This window comes from Populus trichocarpa, chromosome 12, assembly GCF_000002775.5.
Source record: "Populus trichocarpa isolate Nisqually-1 chromosome 12, P.trichocarpa_v4.1, whole genome shotgun sequence".
Classification (NCBI taxonomy): Eukaryota; Viridiplantae; Streptophyta; class Magnoliopsida; order Malpighiales; family Salicaceae; genus Populus; species Populus trichocarpa.
Genome location: NC_037296.2, coordinates 9,417,996 through 9,445,013, shown reverse-complemented (window position 1 = coordinate 9,445,013; position 27,018 = coordinate 9,417,996). Strand labels below are relative to the sequence as shown.

At 35.9% G+C, this 27,018-nt stretch overlaps 1 protein-coding gene across 3 annotated transcripts in view; it reads left to right on the top strand.

Annotated features, from left to right (window-relative positions):
* LOC7484756 (ent-kaurenoic acid oxidase 1) overlaps positions 1 to 27,018 on the top strand; it is a 30,392-nt gene extending 3,374 nt beyond the window's left edge. The window contains exons 1-8 of one of the 3 annotated variants that reach the window (XR_008056902.1): positions 24,185 to 24,505; positions 24,779 to 25,103; positions 25,363 to 25,512; positions 25,593 to 25,847; positions 25,930 to 26,013; positions 26,120 to 26,197; positions 26,306 to 26,412; positions 26,500 to 26,618. Coding sequence is in view for 2 of the 3 variants with exons in the window: in XM_052445798.1 (XP_052301758.1) it covers positions 26,306 to 26,412; positions 26,500 to 26,618; positions 26,822 to 26,912 (317 nt within the window). In the remaining variant the exon portion in view is untranslated. Of the gene's footprint in view, positions 1 to 24,184; positions 24,506 to 24,778; positions 25,104 to 25,362; positions 25,513 to 25,592; positions 25,848 to 25,929; positions 26,014 to 26,119; positions 26,198 to 26,305; positions 26,413 to 26,499; positions 26,619 to 26,821 lie in introns of those variants that run through there. The other 2 variants (XM_052445798.1, XM_024582217.2) reach the window with 2 other exon arrangements.

Below are 27,018 nucleotides of genomic sequence, written 5' to 3'. Positions count from 1 at the left end.
AAAATAATAAATTGATATGTCGTTAACTCAGTTCAAGGGTCCACACATCTATTCCTATAAATTTGTTGATTAAAATAAATATTATTTCACGTCAAGCAAATACATTCAATATCCCTTAAAGCTAAGGGAAATCGATGAGATTACAAGTAAATTAATTAGACAAAACTCTCTAATCAATTTCTTTTCTTACCATCAAGAGAATTTATCATTGAAAGCAATTGTCATTCACTCGGCAGTAGTTTTTGGAGTAAAGTCTGTGCATTTATTTTAAGCAAACGATCAAAAGCTTGACAATTTAACTAAGTTTATTCTTTCTTATTATGGAATGTGTTAGAATAGGAAATATTGTATTATTAATGTATTGACTTATCATGTGTAGTATGCTACACCGTAACAAATGTACTGCCCGAATCATATAAAATAGTAGAGGTGGCTATCTTATTAAGTCAAGCCTCTAAATTATCACAAACCTTGTTTAAACTTGGTATCAGAGCCGATTTATCTTAACAGATTTGTGCCTCCCTCTCCGTTACACTCTTCTTCAAACGGTAGCCCCTCTGATTGTTTTCTATTGCTACTGCTTCTCTTTCGTTTTCCTCCATCAGCAACGATTTCTGATTGCTACTTCTTCTCTGCAATGCTGATTCTCTCCTTCACGATCAGTATGTTATTGTTGATTTCTAATTGTTATTTCTGCCTTACGATCAACGTGTTATTACTTGCTTAATTGTGCTATTGTTTCTGTGTTTTTCTGTTGTTTCTTTGCTACTGCTCCAGAGTCAGCTTCTGTTTTCTACTCACCTTCTGCAATATAGATCCTTCGGTTTTTGCTGCAGCTGACACCATTATCAGCCCTTCTTCTCCCAATATCAATGCAGTCATGCTTCCCTCTACTGCTACAACAACTGTTATTCCCCTCTCGAATACACAGCAGGTCATCAACCTCAAACTCACCAATTCCAATTATCTATTTTGGCGTATGCAGATGAAGCCATATCTTATTGGCCAAGGGGTGTTCTCGTTTGTTGATGGCTCGCATTCCTGCCCTTCTACGCATGATCTATCCAGTCACTCTACTGCCGCCTCTGCTAACATTAATTATGTCCCTTCCTAAGTGTTTCTCACATGGAAACAACAAGATCAACTAATACTTAATGCTTTACTCTTATCCTTCTTTATTGATGTTCTTCACCTTATGGTGGACTGCCCAACTTCGGCAAGTGTTTGGAGCACTCTAGAACGTGCCCTTGCCTCTCTATCCAACTCTAAGATTATGCAATTACATGGCTCTCTCCAGGATCTTCTTCAAGGTGATGATATTGTCACTCTCTACCTACAGAAAGCTAAGGGATTATTTGACGAACTAGCTGCAGCGGGCAGAACTATCTCCCTCACTAGCGGAATTTAATGGAATTCGCGACCCCAAGATCAATCTAATCCAAGTTTGTTGAGATTTGAATGAGCTTATCACAATGGAAGACTTGCTCCAAGGCAACAAGACTATAAACCAACTCAATCACAACGCCTACACCTAGAGACGAGCAAAGAAAGTATAAATTCACAACAAAGAATGGTCAATTCTTTGAAGAGTTGAAAGTTCAATCAAGAACCAAGATTGAGCAACCAAAAAGTCGGCTACAATGCTGAAAATATAATCAAAAGTCTCCCTAAAATTATTCCTAAAAAGTATCTAAACTCCAAGTCAAAACCCTAGTTTCCCTAATGGATCTCACATAAGCCCAATTTAAATAATAATCAACCCAAGCTAAAACTAGTCCAAACTAATTAAAATAAACAAATTAAACAAGTCTAAAACCCAAAAAAAAAATGTCTCCTCTCAAAATAAATAAAGTTTGATAGCCCAATTAATTAAATAACACAAGTTCGTTGTTTCCGTATTTTGTTTGGCAACAACAAAAGCCCAACTTAAAATGAATGGTTCTCTCTCGTGTTAATGAATTAGAAAACGTGCCATATACCATTGGAAAGATATGGAAGTCTAGTTTCCATCCCAACTAGAATCACATCACAATTCGATCTGTAGATCTAGTTATGACTAAAAGAGTATCAAAATGTCAAACTATCCGAATCTAGTCTTCTTCTCCCAATCCTTGTGTAATGGTCTTGGTTCCACCAACAAGCCCCTCTTGAACATGAATCAAATTAATCAAGGCTTGCTATTTATTATTACAAATCCTCTTGAAGTCCACCTTAACCCATGTATCTTGAAGAAGTCCATTGAAAGTTTCTTTGAACTTCTTAGCCCTAAGCCTAGTAACTAGATGGAACCTTCAATGGATCCTTTGATGGTTGGATCGCATCAGGAGCTCTCTTCAATCCATTCCAGCTACTGCACCGCTGCTGCCTACACCTTCACACCCTCCCTCTGCATATGCTACACATCATGCCTTCATTGGATTTAATGGCAATAACTCCTCTTCTCATCGGGGCAAAGGAAGAAGAGGAGGCTGGAGAGGTAACTCTCACAGAAATTATAAACAGTATCATGGTTAGCCTTACCATGGAAATAATGGGAGCTCTTCCTGGTAGAACACCAGGAACTACGACAGCAATTGGCAGCAGCAGAAACAAGAAGGGCAAAACCAGTGGCCTCAGTAGATTAGATGCCAACTTTGCAGCAACATCGGACACTCTGCACAACAATACTCTCAACTTGTTCATTATGGGAATCAAGCCTTGGCCAACCTCTCTTTTAGTGATTCAGCATCAAATCCTGTCACTTGGTTCCCCCATACAGGTGCGAATCAACATGTTACTCCAGACATTGCCAGTACGACACATGGAGAACCTTATCTTGGTAATGATCAATTGTATATTGGTGATGGTAAGGGACTTATTATATCTAATACAGCTCATAAAATTTTGCATACTCCAAAACGAACCTTTTACTCTATCTAATAATCTACATGTTCCATAAATTAAGAAAAGACTCTTATTTGTTCAATAATTTTGTCGTGAAAATTGTGTCTTTTTTTAGTTTCACTCTTCTTTTTTCTATGTCCAGGATCTCATAACCAAGACAGTTTTTATTTTCGGACATAATAAAGATAATCCCTATATCCTTTCCGAGTCCTCTGTCACGTGTCTTCCCCAAGCTTTTCTGTCCACTTCTGCCGATGTTTGGCATCGTCGTCTCGGTCATCCCAGCTCTTGTGTTTTGAGTCTCTTAGCGTCAAATAAAAAGGTTGCATGTACTTCTCGTCATTTAAATTTTCAATGTCAAGCGTGTCCATTAGAAAATCAACTCATCTGTCTTTAGGACCTACGGGTCATAAAACGTCTCCTCCTTTTGAACTTGTTTTTAGTGATGTGTGGGGTCCTGCTCCTAAGTTATCTTTGGATGGTTTTCATTATTTTGTTAATTTTACGGACGCGCATACAAAATTTATCTTGTTTTATCCTCTTGTCATCAAATCTGATGTATTCAATGTGTTTCATCAATTTCAGGTCTTCGTCGAATGACAATTCTCTCAAAAAATTAAATATGTTAAAACTGACTAGAGTGGTGAATATCGTAAATTAAATTCATTTTTTAAAACCATTGGTATTCATCATCACCTCATATGCCCACATACATATGAATAAAATGGTACTGTTGAGCATCGTCATCGTTATATTGTTGAAACTGGTCTTACTTTTCTTGGTCATTGTGAGACACCTTTAAAATTTTGGACTTATGCCTTTGAAACCTCTGCTTACCTCATTAATCGTATGTCTACACATGTTTTACGCAAAAAATCTCCTTTTGAATGTCTGTTTCGCCAACCACCTAATTATGCTTTTTTATGTACTTTCGGATGCCTATGTTTTCCCTTCCTTCGACCTTATAATACTCATAAGTTAGACTATCTATCAATCTACTCCATCTGTGTTCTTAGGCTATAGTTTATCTCATCTAGGATATCATTGTCTTGACTTATCGTGTAAGTGAATCTATATCTCCCGTCATGTTTGATTTTATGAACAAGTGTTTCCGTTTCTTGAGTCTACCCATATCCTTATATCCACCAGCTATACCCATCCATTTACCACTGTCACACACCTTCCCTCGCTCACCATCTTTCTGTCTGCCACACCATCAACCACACCACCCACATCCTTTAACCCCGTTGTCCCCTTATCACCATCTGCCTCCATATCTATTGATCATTTTACAGGTACAAGGTCTGCAACGCCGGAGTTGTCTGTCTCTTCCAGCTGCTGTCTCTCCAGCATAGTCATCCAGCTCTTCCTCTCCATTCAGATCATCTTTCATGTCTTCACCTAGTATGGACCTCTATGTTGATCTGTCCAATTATAATCTTTCACGACTACCATCCCCTGTTCAGACCCCTGCTCCTCCAGTACAGTGACAACACCTCATGGTGCTGCGTCCCAAACATAACAGGATTGCCAACATCATTTCAGTCATTGCTTCTTCCTCACAGCCTCTAGTCTCACGGGTAATGTCTCCCTCCACTTTCAGACCTCTTACTTTTAAGGAGGTCGACCGTTTTATATGCTGGCATACTGCCATGAAGTCTGAAATTATAGCTTTACATGCCAATGGTACTTGATCCTTGGTACCTTTTGATCCCTCAATGAATATGGTTGGTTGTCGATGGGTGTACAAAATAAAGCGTCGATCTGATGGTGCTATTGACTGCTATTAAGCTCGCCTGGTTGCACGTGGGTTTACTCAACAGGAAGGCATTAATTACTCAGAAACCTTCAGTCCTGTTGTTAAACCGACTATTGTTCAGTTAGTTCTCACTATTTTCGTGTAAAAAGGATGACATATTCGACAACTTGATGTCCATAATGCCTTCCTCAATGGTTCACTTCGAGAGGTTTTTTACATGGCATAACCTACAGGTTTTGTAGACTCTACTTTGTCAAATCATGTATGTCTTCTTCACAGGTCTCTGTATGGTCTAAACCAAGCCCCTCGGGCTTGGTACACCCGCCTGAGTGACTTTCTTCAGACTATTGGTTTTCGGGCTTCCAAAGTTGATACCTCTCTCTTTGTTCTGACAAGGAATCATGATATTTGCTATCTACTTGTCCATTTTGATGACATTTTACTTATTGGTAACAACTCTACCTTAATTTATCGCCTGATTACCTTACTGAGTTTAGAATTTAAGCTCCGTGACTCGGGTAATGCTCATTATTTTTTTAGGGTTGAGGTCACTGCTACCAATATGGGACTCATGCTGAGTCAGCATAAATATGTTCTTGATATTCTCTGTCATGTTGGTATGTCATCCTATAAACCTGTTGATACACTAGCCTCTATTTCCAAGATTGATCTATAGTCTAATGTGTTATTCTCAAATCCTACTCCTTTTCGACAAATTATTGGTACTCTTCAGTATCTCACATTTACTAGACTGGACATTTGTTATGCTGTAAACAAGGTCTGTCAGTTTATGCATGCTCTTATTGAAAGTCATTGGGCTGCTATTAAACGTATACTGTGCTACTTGAAAGGTACATCCTCTTATGACCTCCACCTTACTCGTGGCTCCTCTTTATCACTTCATGGGTTAACTGATGCTGATTGGACGAGGAGTGTTAATGATCAAAAATCTACCGGTGGATATATTGTTTTTCTTGGTATCACCCCTGTTTCATGGAAATCTGGGAAGCAACGCACTGTTGCTCCCTCCTCTACTAAAGCAGAGTATAAAGCTTTGGCTGATGGTACTGCTAAGGTTTTTTAGTTACGCTATCTTCTAACAAATCTGTGTTTTTTCGCTAGTTTTGTTACTACTATCTGGTGTGATAATTTGGGTGCTACTTATTTGTCTGCTAATCCGATTTTTCATGCTTGAACAAAACATGTTGAAGTTGATTATTGATTAGTACTTAAAAGTGCATTTTTATCAAGGTTTTATATCATCATTTTGCAATTAAAGCATCAATAACTCCTTAACTAAAGCATGCTTTATAATAACAAGTCTGATACTATAAGATACCTTTAATTTATGGTAAATATTCATCTTAAATGCAGGCCTATCACATAAATCAAAGGATTGATTGATGAATTTAACTACTGAAATTGAGAAGACAAAGAGAGGGTTAAGCTTAGAAAAGAGATGCTGGTTTAGTCCAAACTGGAACACTGTTCAGTCATTGGGTCATGTCTGAAGCTGTAGATCTTGGATTTCAATTTGGTTTATATGGCTAGAAAGCTAAGACATAGGCCTAAAACATTCATGAGGAGTAAAACACTCAATTCTGCTGTGTGGAAGTCCAAATCTTAGCAATAACGGAGTAGTCGGAATATGTCCCGCAGCCTAGATAATGTTCAGTGTTCAGTCCATATCTCAAGTTCTAGAAATCCAAATGCACTAATTCTTTTTTTGTTGGAAGGTTGAGACAATTTTCTAGAACTTTCATGCGGACAATATGTTCAAATTCTGACGTTAGCAATGACGTTTTGTTCAGACAAGAAGATAAGGATTGTCACCAAGTCAAGATGTGGCCACCCACTCAACAATTAGTCATCAAATCAATAGTTTCAAATTTTAGCCTATAAAAGGAGGCATTTCCCATGCATTTAGGCATCTTGGTTTTCAGATCAAGATCATGTTCTTGCTCTCTCTCTTTATATTTTTGTAATGCTTAAGTTTTGTTTATATTAATCTCTTATTTATGCTTTTCATTTCCTTTCCTTTACTTAGTTAGCTTATATCTTATTTATGTTCTTATCTTGTTTATCTATGTTTCTCTTCTTCATTATGTTTAGCTAAGTTTATTATGTCAAGGTGAAAAGGTTACACTAATGCTGTAAGAATAAGTATAGTATAAACTCAACATGGACTTTAATGTTTGATCCTAACATGTTTTGTATTTGTTATCTTATTCACTCTTAATACTTTGCTTGTTAAATGGTTAATCTAGATTTATGTTGTATAACCTTGGTACAACAAATACTTGGCACTTGCATAGCCCAATCCGTATGGTATAACCGACACCTATGCTATGAAAGGAACTTGATTTGTTGTTAACATAAGTTATAATCATAAATACCTGACAACATTTACAAGTATTAGCATTATTCGAATAAGATAACTAATGTAATCATGTTAACAATTTATAATCCGATTGGAACCTCCTTTGTATGTGGTTTCCAGTTGAGTAATAAGAGTTTATACTATAATTGTTTGAAATACCATTAGTGGATCCTCTAACCTTGATAATTGTTTTTATCATTATTTAATCCTTATATCAATATCACATCTCAAAGCTCTCTTCAACTTATTATTATTATTATTATTATTATTATTATTATTATTTATAATTTATATAGTTAACCTCCATATGGTTCGACCCTGGTCTTGCCGGGTTATTTATTACTTCGACACTCCTACACTTGGGAGAAGATATCAATCTTTTGGTTGTGTCAATTATCGCTTTCTTCATGATTTAGTGGCTAAAAAGGAGACTCAAATTCGCTTTATCTCCTCCAAAGATCAATTAGCAGATGTTCTTACTAAGCCACTCTCTCACTCTACATTTGCTCTTTTACGTTCCTAGCTTCATGTGGATAACCCACCTTTAGCTTGAGGGGGTGTATTATGGAATGTGTTAGAATAAGAAATATTGTATAATTAATGTTTTGACTTATCGCGTGTAGTATGTTACACTATAACACATGTACTGCCCTAATCATATAAATAGCAGATGTGGCTATCTTATTAAGTTAAGCCTCTCAATTATCACAAACCTTGTTTCAACTTTCCTTAACAAATCAATATGAGAGTTGTAGCAATCAAATTAATTCTTTTGTTTCTTACTTTAGTCCCTAACAACAATTACATATTGAAAAAAATTAGAAAGCATACATGCCTTATCAAAACAATTCAATAAGCTTGAATAACAATCAATATCATACTTCTGAACAAGAAAAAATAAATACTTAAATCTGAAAGAATTACAATTATAACATTACTTCTCACAACTTGCTAATGAAGATGGTGTGTATTCCTCTTAAACCGAAATTAGGAATTAGTTCATAGTTCCTGGAAAATTAACAAAAGCAGAGAAGAAAAGAATGTTGCAGAGCTCCTGTTTCAGTTGTGTTATGCTCTATTTATTCTCTCTTGGCTGCCGAATTTCTTCAGAATTCTTAGGCTAATTAGGAGTCTTTATACTACTTAACTCCTTCCTTCTTTATCTGGTGTTTAATGTTGGTTAAATCCCTCAGAATTTGTGTTGAAAACGGACTTTGCTATTATCACAACTCTACTGTAATTCCAACTCTACTGCAACTTAGACTTTGTTTCTTATTTGGTTTCTTGCAATATCCGACCATCCCAGCTAGGGGTGTTCAAAAAAACCGACCAACCGATTAAACCGAAAAAACCGAGAAAAAATTAACAGAAAAAACCGAACCGATAAAAAAAACCGAATAAACCGATTAAAAAATAAAAAAACCACCCGGTCCGGTTCGATTCCGGTTTAAAACAGCTTAAACCGATTGAACCGGACCAAACCGAACCGGTTTTAAAAAAAGGTATAAAAACAACATTTCCTAACCCTAATATCACTTTTCTCCTTTCCAGCCGCCACCCCCCCTCTCCCTTTCCAGCCCTCCCTTCCTTTTCCCTTCCCCTTCCCAGCTTTCCCCTTCCCCCTTCCCCCTTCCCCCTTCTCAGCTGCCCCACGCCCTTCCCTTTCCCCCTTCCCCTTTTCCCCTTCACCCTTCTCAGCCGCCCCAGCCCCTTCCCCCTTCCCAACCTTCCCCTTCCCCTTTCCCCCTTTTCCCTTCTCAGCCGCCCCTTCCCCTTCCCCTTTCCCTAAAAGCAAGTGAACAATGGTTATCCAAGCTCTCCCTGCAGATCGTAAGACATCCCTTTTGGCTAATTTATCTTGTTTCTCCTTGTATCTTGTTTTCAGGGAACATGGGTTTCCATGGGAGTATATTCTAATGGATCTTATGGGATTCAACATGGCCTTGTATACTCTTTCCCGGTTATCTGCGAGAAGGGCAAATGGTCCATTGTGCAGGGTAATCTCTACTTCCTTTTACTTTCTCATTAGAGACTGAGTCCTCTGGTCATGACAATGTCAGGACTCAAGATTGACGAGTTCTTGAGGGCGAAGATGGATGCAACAGCAAAAGAGCTTGTGGAGGAGAAATTGTTGGCCTATTCAGGGCTTCTAGAAGTTATTTTCTTTTGGGAGTTATTTTATTATGTCAAAATTGTATAGTTTGATTATTAATATACAGATATTTCTTAACATCATCTGAAAGGGGAAGGGGAAGCGAGTGAACAATGGTTATCACTGTTACCATAGAATAGTCCGGTTTTTCTGGGTTTTTTTGCTAAAAAACCGACCCGAACCGAACAAAACTGGTTCGGTTTGAACCGGTTCTCGGTTCGGTCCGGGTTGTATTAATAAAAAATATTATTTTCTGGTTTGGTTGTATTTTTTGGTTAAAACCGGACCGAACCGGACCGTGAACACCCCTAATCCCAGCTGTATTATTTCATTTATGGCATGTTAGAGGATTGATCTGCATCTTTATTGGGTCCTAAGACCCGCCGTTTCCATGTCAGACTCACAACCATAGTAGGATGCTCGACACTGCTAGTTTCCTTATCAGATCAAGAGACCAATCTCATCCTTCAGATTGCGTCCGGATTTGCACCTTCAAAATAACTTTATTTTTCCTTCAAATTTCTACCCATAATACCTTTCTGAAAAGCTTGATATGTGCACTTTAACTTTGATTCAGCCCACGTTCACATTCAGAAATTATAACTCGGTAAAAAACATGTCATAAAAAGCAAGATCCAAAACATAAAATGAAGATATTCTTATATTTTAGCAATTAATTCACAAAGTCTTCTAGGCATGCCAAACTCATAAAAATAACATCCAATAAGTTCAGATAAGCTCAAAATACATTAAAAAAAACATAGTGTAAAAGGAATAAAAACATATGTATATTTTGCACTTATCAATAAACAATATATAATAAGTCCAACGTTGATTGACTAAAACCTATAATCCATTTAAAAAAAAACCCACGTTATTCTATAATTTATAATTAATCAATTTTATTGTTTCACTAGCATGAGTATTAATGTTTTTTTTTCTTAGATTATTTATTATATTAGCTTGGTTTGCTTAAAAGAACACAAATTATGTCCTCTTATTTTCTCCTCTCTTTTTTTCATGTATAAATTCTTGATTTTTCGGTTTGCATTTTACATCCATCAAATTTGGACAGGCAACCTGCCATCTTTTACAATCTTAGTTTTTGCAACCTCATAGTTCATGAGTTGGAGAAACCTTTCCCAATGGAACTAATAATATAGTCGTGAATAAGCCACAAAGGTTTAGAAAATAAAGCAGCAACTGCTATCTTCACCATTCCAGAAAACTATAGTATTACTCCATCCACCAAACACGCAGTCTTCATGAAGGGAAGAACTATGCGCTTATATTAGGGTTGAGATCCTCATAGCTGGAAGCTCAAGCACCACTTGTAATGGCTTAGGACCCTTCTAGATTTTACTTCATGTCTTTGCATGTTTCCTTCTCTCACTCGTTATCTGCCTCATCCTTTGATTTCTAATGGTCATCCTAAAAGGATCTTACTAGTTCCCTTAGCATATGTGATAATTAGGGATCAAAGATAAGCGATTTTCTCAATAATTTGAAAATGACTGTAATATATAGAGAGGTCATGTCTGCTTTGTCATTCCTTCCTAATGTTAGTATCTCCCAATTTGCATCTTAGAAAGTTATTCTAGTTGATAAGATTGATGGTTAAATATACCTTGAGATAGGAGTTTTAGTGCAACTTTTGATCGATGAATAGACTAATTAGCAAGAGCTTGCATTGAAAAATATTATTGTGGCCTCAAAGCTTATTATTTGATCATATAGTTGACCTTTAAAGCTAATTATTTTGGCATCCCAAAACAGATTATTTAGCCTTTTAGTTGACCAATAATCTTAAGTAAAGTTTAAAACATACTCTTAGAGTTTAAAGGGTATGTAGATGAAACCAAAGCTGACATGGATGGATAGAAATTCATAAATAAATTCATATGGTAGAACTGATTTCTTACCTTTATATTATTGTGCTCACCAAGTGTGACAATTTGTATATTACTAATTAAATTTTAGGGTAAATTACTTTGATCATCCTATGGTTTGATTATTTTTTCATTTTACAACCAAGTTTTTCAATATTGCACTTTGCAACCTTGATCAAAGTATATTTTGAAAATCAACGAAAAGGCAATAATACCTCTATATATATATATATATATATATATATATATATATATATTAAAGAATGTAAGGTAACAATTACCACACAACTCATTATCTCACTTCATGTTAACCTTCTCTCCTCTCTCACCTCTCTCTGTAAAAAATCACAGCTCTTCTTCTAAAAAATTACTCTCATACTCACAATCAACCAACCTCATCTTTCTTCAAACCCGCAGCCCGTGAAAACAGTCATTCTCTCTTATAATAGCAGACCCACCCACCACCCATCAAAACCTTCGATCTTTAGAGCCATCACAAGTCCCCACCAGAAATATCACCAAAAGTCACCCAAAAATTCAAGCTTTTCTTTAAAATCTTTATCACATAAAAAAAATAACTAGCTTTAGAGTCGAAGGAAAAGGCTAAAATCCATACTGAAGATGCAACAAAAATTACAGTCTCTACTGAACTTTCTAAGCCTAACATATGTGTAGAAACAAAAATTTTCTACTAATCAAAATTTCCAAGACCCCATACGAGTCCCTCAATACTTTATATTGATTCAATATATATTATTTTAAGTAGAATACCAATTAAAATATCACAAGGATAAAATAACTAGCTTTAGAGTCGAAGGAAAAGGCTAAAATCAATACTGAAGATGCAACAAAAATTACAGTCTCTACTGAACTTTCTAAGCCTAACATATGTGTAACAAAAATTTTCTACTAATCAAAATTTCCAAGACCCCATACGAGCCCCTCAATACTTTATATTGATTCAATATATATTATTTTAAGTAGAATATCACTTAAAATATCACAAGGATAAAATAACTAGCTTTAGAGTCGAAGGAAAAGGCTAAAATCAATACTGAAGATGCAACAAAAATTACAGTCTCTATTGAACTTTCTAAGCCTAACATATGTGTAGAAACAAAAATTTTCTACTAATCAAAATTTCCAAGACCCCATACGAGTCCCTCAATACTTTATATTGATTCAATATATATTATTTTAAGTAGAATACCACTTAAAATATCACAAGGATAAAATTACACTTCGGCTCTTTCTCTCCACATAAGGACAATACTCATACACCATGAATCCTTCGAACTTTAGGTGGATAATATATTCATTCTCAACATTGTTTTGAGTATTTTCAGAGTCTATATCTATAAAATATCTTTGCACTTTATCTCTATAAAAAGATACTTACTTGAGCATCCTAGAGTCTCTAAATCTATAAATAGGACCTAGGTATCAACCACTTTGGTGGGAGAAAATGGATCAATTGATAGAACTAAGAGATTAACCAATTATCTAACACGTAAACCTTGATCCTAAACTACTTGATTTTTGTTTACCTCATCAATAATTTTTTTCCAATAGAATTTGTAGCACCAAAAGTAGTTCATAGAAAAGCTATGCTTTCCCCGCATGATGACTCGACCCCTAAAACCACAGCAGTATCGTGAAATTGATCATCATGGTTCGTAATTTTAAAATATAAGTAGAAACAACTTGTAGAGTGAAATAAATAAATAAATAAAATAGTAGAAAAACATACACCAATTTCATTGATAAGTAACTTTTTAGTTAATGATCTTAATCCTATAAATTAAAAACATAAATCTCCATCATGAATCCTTCAAACTCTAAGTGGCCAGTCTCTTTACTCTTAATATTTTTTGTATATTTTTAGAGTCTATCTCTCTAAAATATCATTGCAATGACAATCTTTTCATTCTTAATATTTTTAGTATATTTTCAGAGTCTATCTCTCTAAAATATCATTGCACTGATAATCTCTTCATTCTTAATATTTTTAGTATATTTTCAGAGTTCATCTCTTTAAAATATCATTGCACTTTATCTTTATAAAACGATATTTACTTAAACACTTGGGAGTCTTCAAATCTACAAAATAGAACCTAGATATTAACTACTTTGACTAGAGAAAATGAATTATATTTAATAGAATTAAGAGATTAATCGATTATTCAATACATAAACATTGCTCCTAAACTAATTGGATTTTTTTTTCTAATCAATACTTTTTTTTTCTTCAATAGAATCCGTAGAACCAAAAGCAGTTCGTAGAAAAGCTATGTTTTGTCTGCACGATCGATGACTCGACCCCTGAGAATGTGGTTCGCAATTTTGAAATATAGGTTGAAACAATTTAGAAAGCGAAAAAAATAAAATAGTAGAAAAAGATACACCAATTGAACTCATCTATAAACGCTTGCTGCCTCTTAATCGCAAGGGAAATCAATTTTCGGGAGTCAATTTTGATATCAATTGAAACAAATAAAGTTTAGGGACTAAAATTGGATTTTGAAAAGTTTAATTAGTCAAATCAGGGGCTTAATTGCATAAAATTCAAAGTTTGGTAAGCAAATAGGGACTTGATCGAACAATTTATGAACCAATAACGAACTTGCAAAATGCGTGCGCCTTCAGGGATTGGAATCAAGTGAAATCAGGGGTCAAATCAAAGAAAATTGAAAGTTTGATGGTCATCTAGGGGTCTAATTGAACAAATCAGAGATCAAGGATCAACTTGTAAAAGATGCTCAAAATTAGAGTTGACAAATGAATCTGGCAGGGATGCAATTGCATGAAATTAGAAAGTTAGAGGGTAAATTACGGGTAAAATCAAATGAAATCAGAAAAATAGGGATCAAATTAAAACATGCCAGGTCCCAAATAAAAAAAACCCTAATCTATAGGGATTAGCTAAAATAGTGCCGTTCAAGGTACTGTGGATCTTCTTCTTTAGTTTGTGGTTGATCAGGTAGACACTTTCAGATGAATGAATGTGATGTTTCTGACCACTCCAAACGCTGCAACCATCACCATTCAAATGAAAAACACCTTTTTTACAACCCCATATGTATGAGGACTTACTAGTTGGTTAAAATAGGTTGCTGCGAAACACCCTTTTCCATGCGTCGTAACAAAAATATTTGAGGACTTACTAGTAAGTCGATAATAACACCCCTTTTTAACCAAAAATATTTGTTGTTACACATTATTTTATTTTTGAAAACTAACAAATTGAAAATACGGGAAGTAGGATGACCCAATCGACGATGCCACAAATCATCAGTGGTGGAGATGCAAGGAGATCAATAAGCTTGAGGAATGGTGGTGGCAGAGGACTCAAAGAGAACATAGAGACCATCATTGCTATGACCGAAAAGGAGCACTGGTTTGATGGTGAGATCCTTTACATAAAACACAGAGGCATGAAATTCAAAATAAACATTATTATCACGACAAAATTTCTGAATAGATAGCAATGGTTTGGTAATGTGAGGAACATGGAGAACGTTAGATAATATAAAGGTGTGTTTAGAGGAACGTAACATGGTATGTCCAATATGGGATATGGATATACCCTTATCGTCACCAACATGGAAGTGATCATTACCAAGATAGGGTGCAGAATCGGTCAGAGTCACAAGATCAAGCGTAATGTGTTTGTTCGCATCAGTGTCCGGGAACCAAGTAGGGGAAGAAACCGGACCAATAGCAAGATGAGTAGAGGACTGGTGACCACTACTACGAAAATGAGCACATTGTGGGGCTGCGTCGCCGAAAGAGAAGCATAGTTGACACTTGACGTTCTATTTAAAGGACCGATGAGGGGACCACTGCCCACCAGCAGCAGGCCGTCTGGGCTGCTACCAATGACCTTGGTTCTAGTCCGTGGGAGCAGAGGAATGAGAACCATGAAAATCAAACCTGTCATGGTTGCTATACCTATTACTGTTGGAGCACTAGTTACCACGGGAATGACCTCTATTATGGCCAAAACTGAAGTTGTGTTGCTGTTGGGTAAGATGAGCAGAGGGTAACAGAGGTGGATTTGCAGCCAAGGATGGAAGAGAAGTCTTATGTAGAAACTCATGAGGAAGAAGATGGCTGTGAAGGTCCGCGTATGACAGCAGGTCTGCCTTTGTCACGAGACTAGTTACCAAGTCTTTAAACTCACCACGAAGACCATGAAATATATAGAGGTTGAAGTTTTTAAGAGAGAAGGGTTGGCCAGCAATAACCAATTCATCATATAATGACTTGACATGTTGCATGTATGTAGTAACCGAAGCATCTCCTTGCTGAAGATCTTGAAAAGACCCATGGAGTTGTATAATACGAGAATTTGACGGAGAAGCGAGTGTTTTCTCAATAGTACACCAAACACAAGAAGAAGTTTGACAATATACCATAAGATGTAGGACGTCCATGGAGAGAGAGGAGAGTAATGCATTTAAAATAAGCTAATCTTGTTGCTTCCAACAGAGAAAAGAGGGTTGATTGCCAAAGAAGAGCCATCAGAACAGTTAGAAATATGAGAGGAAGGACACGACACTGAGCCTTCAACAAAGTGGAAAACACATTGACCAAGAAGATATGGCTTCATCTGCATTCGCCAATAAAGATAGTTGGTGGTCATAAGCTTCAATGAGACCACTTGATGAGTGTTGGACAACGCAATGATAGAAGGAGTTATTGTCCCCATGATGTGGAGGTATGACAGAAACATGGGAGAAGGAACCATGGTTCTGCTCTGCAGGTTGGGGCTGCTGCTAGTGGGAGAAAGAACTAGCGGCAGCAGCTTCTGAGAGGCTGGTTGGCTGGGCTGCACCGCCGGTTTGGTGGGGGGAGAAGGCGGCAACAACAACAAAGTCCATTTAGGAGAGGGAGAGAGGAGGCTGACTATAGGAGGAGAGGGAGAGAAGAGTTCTGACGGCAGAAGTCTCTGATACCAAGTTGAGAATATTTGGGAGGCTTAACCTATTGGTTAGTCAACCTTCTCTATATATTGTGTAAGGCAATATATAATAGTAATGGTGGAGGTTACAACACAAGAGTATGATTACAATATTTCCTCTATAGTATACCTATAATATTTCCTATATAGATACATTCTATAATAATATATAAGAAAATACACATGAAGTAAGCATGAAAAGGATTGCTCAAGTATAATGGTGAAAGACTAAAACACTAAGTGAAAGTTGATATATCAAAATGTCCAAAATGGTAACCCAAGATCTTGATTGACAAAGGGGCTCATTAGTAAAAATGTTTTTTTTGGTGTTTAAGGACTCAATTGGAATTTTGAAAGGTTTAATTAAATTTATTGAAGGCTTAATCGCAAGGGAAATCAACTTTTAGGAGTCAATTTTGATATCAATTGAAAGAAATAAAGTTTAGGGACTAAAATTGGATTTTGAAAAGTTTAATTGGTCAAATTAGGGACTTAATTACACAAAATTCAAAGTCTGGTGAGCAAATAGGGACTTAATTGAATAATTTATAAACCAATGACCAACTTGCAAAATGCGCATGACTTTAGGAATTGGAATGAAGTGAAATCAGGGGTCAAATCAAAGAAAATGGGAAGTTTGATGGTCATCTGAGGGTCTAATTGAACAAATCAGAGACCAATGATCAACTCGTAAAAGACGCTTAAAATTAGGGCTGACAAATGAATCTAACAAGGACGCAATTGCATGAAATTAGAAAGTTAAGGGGTTAATTATGGGTAAAATCAAATGAAATCGGAAGAATAGGGATAAAATTGAAAAATACTAGGTCCCAAATAAAACCCCTAATTTGTAGATATTAGCCAAAATAATGTCGTTAGATGTACTAGTTTTAGAAGGGGAATAAGGGAGGCATGCTTTAGAAGCTTAAAATGGCCATTCTAGGTTTGCTTTAGTTTTATTGGTTTTCTGGTCTGTTGGGTTTTCATTTCTGCAAATTCATCCGATGAATCTTGCATTGGGTATTGATTTTAGAGTTCATTTTAATTAAATTCCAGTTATGACTTAAAAAACTAGAGTTTACTCATCGTAGCAATCTCATCATAGATATACTTGTAGAAATAAAAACATCTTTAAACCATAGCAACCACAAATAAAGAAAAACAATGTAACCTACTTTAGGTAGGAGTGTAATAGGAGTATTACTATTTTTTTTATACAATTAATTTCTAGTTTAGAATCTCTAAAAATTAATTAGAATTCTTAATAATCATGATAATAATAAACGAGTAACTTTTTATCTAAACAAAGATCTCTAAAAGAACTCCACAATGTCGCGTTCTCGTGCAGGGTAGAATATATAGTATGCTACATGTCGATTAAATAATACACAGTGTGTTAAGTAAATGGAGAGTCTCGTTAATATCAAGGGGCTCACGCTTGCGCTTCTAACCCAGCCTCTGTGTCTTTAGATTATATATGCACTAGCTTTATTTCTGTCTATTGGACGGGTAGAATATAGTTTATGAAATTTATATTAACTTATGTGTTATAATAATAATAAAAATGATAATTTAACTCCACATGATAGAGAGATGGTGTTTTATACTTATGTATGGTAGATAAAAGATTTATATAGTTAATGACATTTTGTAATATTTAGGACTAATATACATATATCAATTTAAATTGAAGCTCATGCATATAGTATACGACATGCCGAATAGTGAAGAGACTACATTAATCTTAGATATGACGTCTTCATCTTGATCCTTGTCCTTAGCTTATATATAGTTGATACAAATGGTAATTTACTTTCCTTTAATATACCTAATTAAATAATATTATTTGGGAAATCGTAATATCAATTTAGTAATTTAATAAATTATATTATATTATCACCTTAATTTCAATGAGGACATCATCCCCTAAATACTTTAAAAAAAATGAGGAATATATAGGCAAAACAATATTGTAACTTCTTTATTTTATTGAACTATGGCATCCCTAAACAGTGCCTATATCAAAAGAAATTCGAATATTGATACAAGTTCAATTTGTCCACGCATATACTAACAATGAACAATCCAATACACCTCAGCTGGAAGGAATTTTTTTTGGATGACCATTGTACACAAATGTATTCCATCAGCAAGGATGGAATAATATCTTCTAGTTGTGGTTCATTCGCTGATATAGAGATAATTAATATGGTCATATGGATCATCTTAAAAACATGCAAAACATTAAGTATTAATATCAAGTGTCCATTAGTTCACTTAATTTGATGTGGAAATCCAGAAAATACAATAAAATGTTGGAAATTTAGTTTAATAACATGGTTAATGGTAACATTTATGATCAAATTAAAAATGGGGTACATTTATTTTTTGGGTTGGAACTTGGAATTTAATCTCTAATATAAATTCTTTAACATGATTTAAATAAATTATGGATGGAAAAAAAATTTATCTTAAAGAACCATTGGTTGACATGTTTTGATAAAACTCAAAACCATCTGAAAGAATTCCACATAGAAAAGGAAAAAAAATCTTCGTATTTATAAAATGAAAAGTTAAAATGGGGCTTAAAGAATACCAAAGCTTTCAGAGGGGAGAAGTCCTCAATCAAGTAAACTTTAGTCTTAAACATTATTTTAAGGTTGGTTAATTCTGCATTGTTTTGATATAATTTGACACTCTTCTTCACCTTATTCTTTAACATTATTTTCTATTTTTTAAATCTTAGTTTTTACTTCCAAAATTTCTCTTAATCTAGAGTTTAGGTTCAGTCCACGTAGAGAGATTGTTAAGCAATATTCCATTGGTTCATTGAACCTTGTTTATGAGTGTACCTAAATAAGATGGTGTTGTTCAAAATTTAAGAGGCCTATTGAAGAAAGTCTTATTGTACCAAGTGATGAGTAATAAAGGCTTAAAAGTAAAGAATTGATCCTTAACAACAACAAAGCTTAATCAATTTTAAAATGCTCCAACAAGTAAATTTTTTTTATTTAATCATATATATTAGCATGCATGCTAGAATTGTAATTATATTTTTTATACAATATTATATACATTTTTAGTAGCATACTAGTCTTTTTATTATGATTGCAAGTAGCCATATATTTATTATATTGCATATTTATAAACTAAACATTTATTAGTTTTTTACTTTTCTAATTTTATTTGCTAATCTTAGACTACAAAAAAATTAGCAGATCATAAAACAATCCTACGCTTGTCATCCTCCTAAAAAATAAAAAGAATCCTAATTTCAAAATAGATCATTGACTTAAAATATAAATATGGCCAAGTGAATGTAAGACATGCTTTAAATATCGATATCATAATAAAAAATTACACCTCCTAGAGTCTAATATTTTCTAATTAAGATCTAAAAACTAATATAATATAAACCCTTATACAATTTTTAATTTTTCTTCCCTTTGATGCTTCTATATTTATAAAACTTAGCTTGGAAATAAATTATACAGAGTTATTACTATAGCAATCTAAAGTGAAAACCCTACCTTAACATTATTTGCACAAGTGTTTTGTTTTTTTTTCAATCAATATTTTATTTTTATTTTATCATTTAATATTATATTTATTTTTTATTGGGTTATCCCACTCTCATGACATGAATCGCGGGTTCGATAGGTTAACTCGGCTGGCTCGAATTGTTTTTTCTTGATTAACTTTTTTTCTCAATTTCATCATTTAATATTGTGTTAATTGGAAATTAGACTTCATAATTTATTTTGTTTGCTTTTTATTAGGTTATTTCGACCCCATGACCCGTGAATAGTTGTTTAACGGGTTAACCTGAGATAACTCAGGTTGTTTTTTTGTTTTTTTAATTGATTTTTTTTTTCAATTTGATCATTCAATATTGAGTCGGTTTGGAATTGAGTTTTATAATCTGTTTTGATTTATTTTCTATGGGAATATCATGGTCTCATGTCTAGGGATGCGAGTTTTATCATTTTAACCCTAATTAAATTGGGTTGTTTTTTTTTCATCGCTCAATACTACCATTCATATGACGCTTTATCTTGTACATCCACCGACTACCAACAACATTTATCGAATGATGAAAGGGAACCAATGACCAGGTGTTATTGGAGCGTAGGGCCTGAATTTTATCACGCATAACACCATACCACGCCTCATACCTGTTAACATCAGATAAGGCAATGGGCTTAGAGGTAGAAGAGGACATTACCTGAGAGATAAGTGCAGTAAAGGAGGTTGCAGACGCTGTGAGAAGTGCAATTTTCGGCAGCCATAGGCCAAGAACCATCGGATGCTGATGGGCGGCAGACCGAAGAGGAGAAGACTCTGAACTGGGAAGCTGCTGAAGCGAATAAGAGGAGAGATCAACAAAGAGTTGTAGACCTACAGAGGGATCTGCCAAAGAACCTGTGTTCGGAGCAATAGATGAAGGAGAGCCTGCCGTAGAATCTGTACTGGCGGTAGTAACAGACTTGTAAAAATGCAATTATGAAGGAGGAGAAGCTGAGCCTGCATAATGATCATCGGAAAAAACATGCAAATGGTGACATAAGGGCAAGGTTGTATGACGGTGGTATGGTGGCAAATAAGGGTGGGGAACGGGGTGGCTGTTTTTATGGGGCAGGAGGTGCGACAGAGCTGCTGGGTGAAAACGGGGGAGGTAATCAAGGTGGGTAAGTGTGTAGGCTAGGTAGAGGTGGATATGGGTGGAGCTATCTGTTCAGATTTTGCAAGCGGAAACACATTTTCATGAAAACGAACATGACGGGAGACGTATATACATTGAGACGCTAAATCAAGACAACGATAACCAAGATAAGAGGAACTATACCCTAAGAACACATATGGAGTTGAACAGAAATCTAACTTATGAGCATGGTATGGATGCAAAAAAGGAAAAGAGAGACCTAAAAGTACGTAGAAAATCATAATCAAGAGTACGATTAAACAAACATTCAAAAGAAGACTGATTTTAGAGGACAAGAGTGGGCATGCGATTGATGAGATATACCGATGATTCAAATGCATAATTTCAAAATTATAACGGGGCACTACATTGTCCTAGGAGGCTAAGACCTGTTTCAACAATATGACGATGGCGACGTTCAACGCTGTCATTTTGCTCATGTGTATGAGAACAAATTAATCTGTGATGAATACCAATAGTTTGAAAGAAACTATTTAACTTGCGATATTCACCACCCCAATTAGTTTGAAAAGATTTAATTTTGCGGGAAAACTGACGCTCAACAAGCAGTTAGAAACGTTGAAATATAGAAAACACATCTGATTTGGCAACAAGAGGATAATACCATAGATATTTTGTATGCGCATCGATAAAGATAACAAAGTAATAAAAACTATCAGAGAAAAATATAGGAGCAGGGCCCAAACATCATTAAATACTAAATCAAGTAAAGTAGAAGTTTTATGACTCGTAGGTCGCAAAGACAAATGCGAAGACTTGTCAAGCGGACAAGCTTGACATTGAATAAGAGAGTGCCTAAAAGTACATATTATTTTATTTTTAGAAACTAACAAATTGAAAATACGGGAAGTAGGATGACCCAATCGATGATGCCATAGATCAACAGTTGCAGAGACGCAAGGAGACCAATACGCTTGAGGAATAGTGGTGACAGAAGACTTAGAAAGAATATAGAGACCATCATTGCTCTGACCAGAAAGGAACACTGCTTTGGTGATGAGATCTTTTACATAAAACACAAAGGCGTGAAATTCAAAATAAACATTATTATCACGATAAAATTTTTGAACAGATAACAATGGTTTGGTAATATGAGGAACATGAAGAACGTTAGATAACATAAATATGCGTTTAGGGGAACGTAACATGGTATGCCCAATAGAGGATATGAGAAGACCCTTACTGCCACCAATATGCAAGTGATCATTACCAAGATAGGGAGCAGAATCGGTCAGAGTTGCAAGATCAGGAGTAACATATTGGTTTGCACCAGTATCCGAGAACCAACTACCTGCAGAAACTGAACCAACAGTAAAATGAGCAGAAGGTTGGTGGCTCCTACTGCGAAACTGAGCACATTAGGGGGTGATGTGGCCGAAAGAGAAGCAGAGTGGATACTTGATAGTCAGCTCAAAAGGCTAGTGAGGAGGCCACTTCGCAGAACTAGTAGACCATCTGGTCTGCTGCCAGTTACTCTGTTTCCAGTCTGCAGAGACAGAAGAATAAACACCATGAAAATCAGACCTGTGTTGGCTATTATACCGATTGTTGTTGGGGTGCCAGTAGCCGCGTGAATGTCCTCTGTTACGGCTAAAATCAGACCGGTGTTGATGTTGGGCAAGGTGAGCAGAGGGCAACAGAGAAGGTGTGGGTAGCAGAGGCGAATTTGCAGCCATGGTTGGAAGAGAAGACTTGTGCAGAAACTCATAAGTAAGAAGATGGTTGTGAAGGTCAACGTATGACAACAATTTTGCCTTGGTTACAAGACTAGTGACCAAGTCTTTAAACTCACTGTGAAGACCATGAAATATATAGAGGGTGATGTCTTCAAGAGAAAGAGGTTGGCCAGCAGTAGTCAATTCATCAAATAATGACTTGGCGTGCTGCATGTATGTAGTAATCGAAGCATCTCCTTACCAAAGATCTTGAAAAGATCCATGGAGTTGCATAATGCGAGAATTCAACAGAGAAGCAAGCGTTTTCTCAAGAGTGCGCCAAACATAAGAAGAAGTCTGACAATCTACCACAAGATGCAGGACGTCCATGAAGAGAGTAATATGCTTAAAATAAGCTAATCCTGTTGCTTCCAACGAAGAAAAGAGGGGTTGATTGCCGAAGAAGAACCATCAAAACTGTCAGAAATATGAGAGGGAGGAAACGGCATTGAGCCATCAATAAAGTGGAAAACACCATGACCAAGAAGATATGGGTTCATCTGCATTCATCAATAGAGATAGTTGGTGGTTATAAGCTTCAAATAGACCACTTGATGAGTGTTGGACAACGCAACTATAGAAGGAGTTATTGTCCCCATGATGTGAAGAGGGACGACAAAAATATAAGAGAAGGAACCATGGTTCTACTCTGTAGGTTGGGGTTGCTGCTGGTGGGAGAAAGAACCATCAGCAACGGCTGCTGAATGGCTGGCCGGCTGGGCTGCACCACCAGTGGTGGGGGAGAAGTCGGCGGCAGCAGCAGCAGAGTCCATTTAGGAGAGGGAGAGATGAGGCCGACTGCAGGGGGAGAGGGAGAGAAGAGTTCTGATGGTAGAAGGCTCTGATACCAAGTTGAGAATAATTTGGAGGCTTAACCTACTGGTTAGCCAACATTTTCTATACATATGTGTAGGGTAATATACAATAGTAATGGTGGAGATTACAACACAAGAGTATGACTATAATATTTTTTATATAGTATACATTCTATAATAATCCCAAACTACTTGAATTTTTTTTTACCTTACCAATATTTTTTTTCCAATAGAATCTGTAGCACCAAAAGAAGTCCGTAGAAAGCTATGCTTTCCCTGCACGATGACTCAACCCCTGGCAACACAGCAGTAGCGTGAAATTGATCATTGTGGTTGACAATCTCTATAAAATATAATTGCACTGACAATCTCTTCATTCTCAATATTTTTAGTATATTTTCAAAGTCTATTTTTTTAAAATATCATTGCACTTTATCTTTATAAAAAGATATTTACATAAGCACTTGAGAGTCTTCAAATCTACGAATTGGGACCTAAGTTAATCACTTTGACTAGAAAAAATGAATTAGATTTGATAGAATTAAAAGATTAACCAATTATCTAACACATAAATATTACTACTACTTGAATTTTGTTTTCTAATCAATACATTTTTTTTCTTCAATAGAATCCGTTGCACCAGAAGCAGTTCGTAGAAAAGCTTTGTTTTGTCTGCACGATCGATGACTCGACCCTTAAGAACGTGGTTCGTAATTTTGAAATATAGATTGAAACACCTTCGAGAGTGAAATAAATAAAATAGTAGAAAAAGATACACCAAATGAACTCATCTATATCACGCTTGCTGCCTCTTCACTCACGGAAGTGTTGCTGTTTTGTCTGGAAATGGGATTGGTTACCACAGCATCATCCTCAAGGAATCTTTCCATCCCAGAAATAGGTATAATTAAGGGTACAAATAGGCTATTAGAGTTAGGTCATACTTATTCAAGATAATATATAGCGGTTGCATGTTTTAAAATGGAAATTACAATAGGTGTATTATTAGCCTGCATTATTGGATCCCTGCCGTTGTTGGGTTTACTAACGTGGTGGTGGAACGAGATATGGTACGTTCTCCCTCTGAAATTTCAACTTTCCGGTACTGCTACAAAGTTACCACCTGGCCACCTGGGATTTCCCTTTGTTGGCGAGATGCTTACCTTCCTCTGGTACTTCAAAATTCTTGGCCGCCCAGATGATTTCATCAATTCTAAGAGAAGCTGGTAAGATCATGATGTCATTCTGCGGCTTTTTTTTTTTTTTCTTGAAGCATAAGAGTTTCGCACCATTCATTTTAATATATAAAACTAATTTTTTTTTAGTGTTACTGTTAAGGAAGGATGGAGTCTTAAGAATATGGAATTCCTGATTTAGTTTTCTAATATTCATATGGATTGAAATATATAATCAGTATCCAATTTCTACTACACTCTCGGTCGGCACTACCAAAGCCGCCTCCATGCATGGACTACTTAACATGATTTTAAAATGATCAGGTACGGCGACGGAGTAGGATTGTACAGAACCCACCTTTTTGGATCACCGTCAATCATAGCATGTTTCCCAGCAGTCAGTAAATTCATTTTCCAATCAAATGACATATTTATTTTGAAGTGGCCAAGCGTGGATATTTTAGGCCAGAATTCTTTGGTAGTAGTTCAGGGAGAGGCCCATAAAAGACTTAGAAACCACGTGACTAATGCTATCACTCGGCCAGATGCTCTTTGCCGCATAGCTGCTCTCGTACAGCCGAGGATGGTGGCTGCCCTCCAATCATGGGTCGATAAGCGTAGAATCAATACTTACAAGGAGATTAAAAAGGTGAGATCCATTTTTATAGAAAGAAAAAACTAAAAAGTTCTGTTAAGTTTTAGGACCCACAAGTTTACTTTTATGATTTTCTTCCGTCAAAATTCACATTTGATATAATACTCATATTATCCTTAATTAGCTGTCTCTGTGTGTGTGTGTGTGTGTGTGTGTTGGTTTACGAGGGAGTAGCCTATTTATTGCAAATTAAGCCAAAGATCCTTGAAATATATATTGATTTGTGCACTTAATTATAACAATTAATTAACAGGTAACCTTCGAGAACATTGGGAAATTATTCGTAGGCTTGCAACCGGGACAGCAGTTGGATGCCATAGATGAGTTGTTTAGGGGGTTGGTCCGTGGAGTTAGAGCTTACCCATTGAACATTCCTGGAACTGCCTATCGCCATGCTCTGCAGGTTTAAACTCGTACAATAAACTAGTTCTCTTTTAACCTGGCCTACTATCATATATCTATCTATGGTGTTAACTGTGACAGTGCAAGAAGAAGCTTGACGCAATATTCAGAGGGGAACTTGAGAAGAAGAAAAGGCAACATGAGTCTGAGAAGACAAATGATCTAATGGATGGACTGAGGCAAATTGAAGACGATGAAGGAAGTCAATTAAGTGATCAAGAGGTGCTAGACAACATAGTTGGCCTTGTTATTGCTGGGTATGAGTCTACGTCCATTGCTTCAACGTGGGCTATTTACTATCTTGCCAAGTATCCTCATGTCCTTGCAAAGCTACGGGTATGATTTGTACAAGAAGAAATAGCTAGATTCTCGCAAACAAAATTGCGGTTTTCTTCGTTTGACATTTTCTTTTTTATAGGAGGAGAACACTGCTCTATGCAAGAACAAAAAGCGAGATTTCATTACAAGTGAAGATGTTGCTAAACTCAAGTACACAAACAAGGTATGGATACATTAAGTAGCTAGGTTTGGTACACCGTTCCCTGTCTTTAACTGTTAATAACTATCATTTTACTAATCCAAGTTCCTGCTCTATATTCTTCAAGCAGGTGGTGGAAGAAACTATAAGAATGGCCAACATTGCAGCGGTTATTTTAGAATGGCCACCAGAGAAGTTGAGTATAAAGGTACCTCTGATCATTAGCTTTTTGGTCTCTTTTTCTCCTGGTAAGTACTGGAGGATAGTTGAATTGATCGAATAGATGATAAATATCAATGGCTCTACACATATATAGGTTATAAGATACCGAAGAATTGGAAAGTGATTATCTGGGCTCGATACTTCCATACAAATCCTGAAAATTTTGAGGATCCTATGTGCTTCAACCCAGACAGATGGAATGTAAGTTCAAAATTGCAAATCATATCGGTTACATGAGAAAGCTGAATATTATGCCTGGCTTATCATTACAACAATTTTCCTACACAGGAACCGGCAAGGCCTGGAACGTATCAAGTTTTTGGTAATGGATCGAGAATCTGTCCAGGAAACATGCTTGCTCGCCTACAACTGGCACTTTTTTTACATCATTTGTGTGTAGGATACAAGTAAGCATCGAAATCTTTTTTCACTAGTCACATGCTTTGTTAAACGCAATGAATATTGTTTGTAGAAACAATTAACTGTACTGTTATTATGTTCTTAGTTCTGTTATGTACGATGACGCGAACCTACCTTAATGACATGTATTCTTCTCACCTTGCCATAACATGAACACCCTCTCTCTAATGTTATTGTGATGAAATTTCAGGTGGGAACTACTTAATCCTGATGCTGACATGGTTTATCTTTCACATCAAATGCCAGTTGATGGGGTTGAGATTGTATTCGACAAGATTTAGTAATTTCTTTCTTGTTAATTACTTGTAATGTATAATATGATTGAATAATAATAATAAATTATCAGATAAAAAGAGTCAATTTACTGGTTGTGAGACTGGCTAAAAA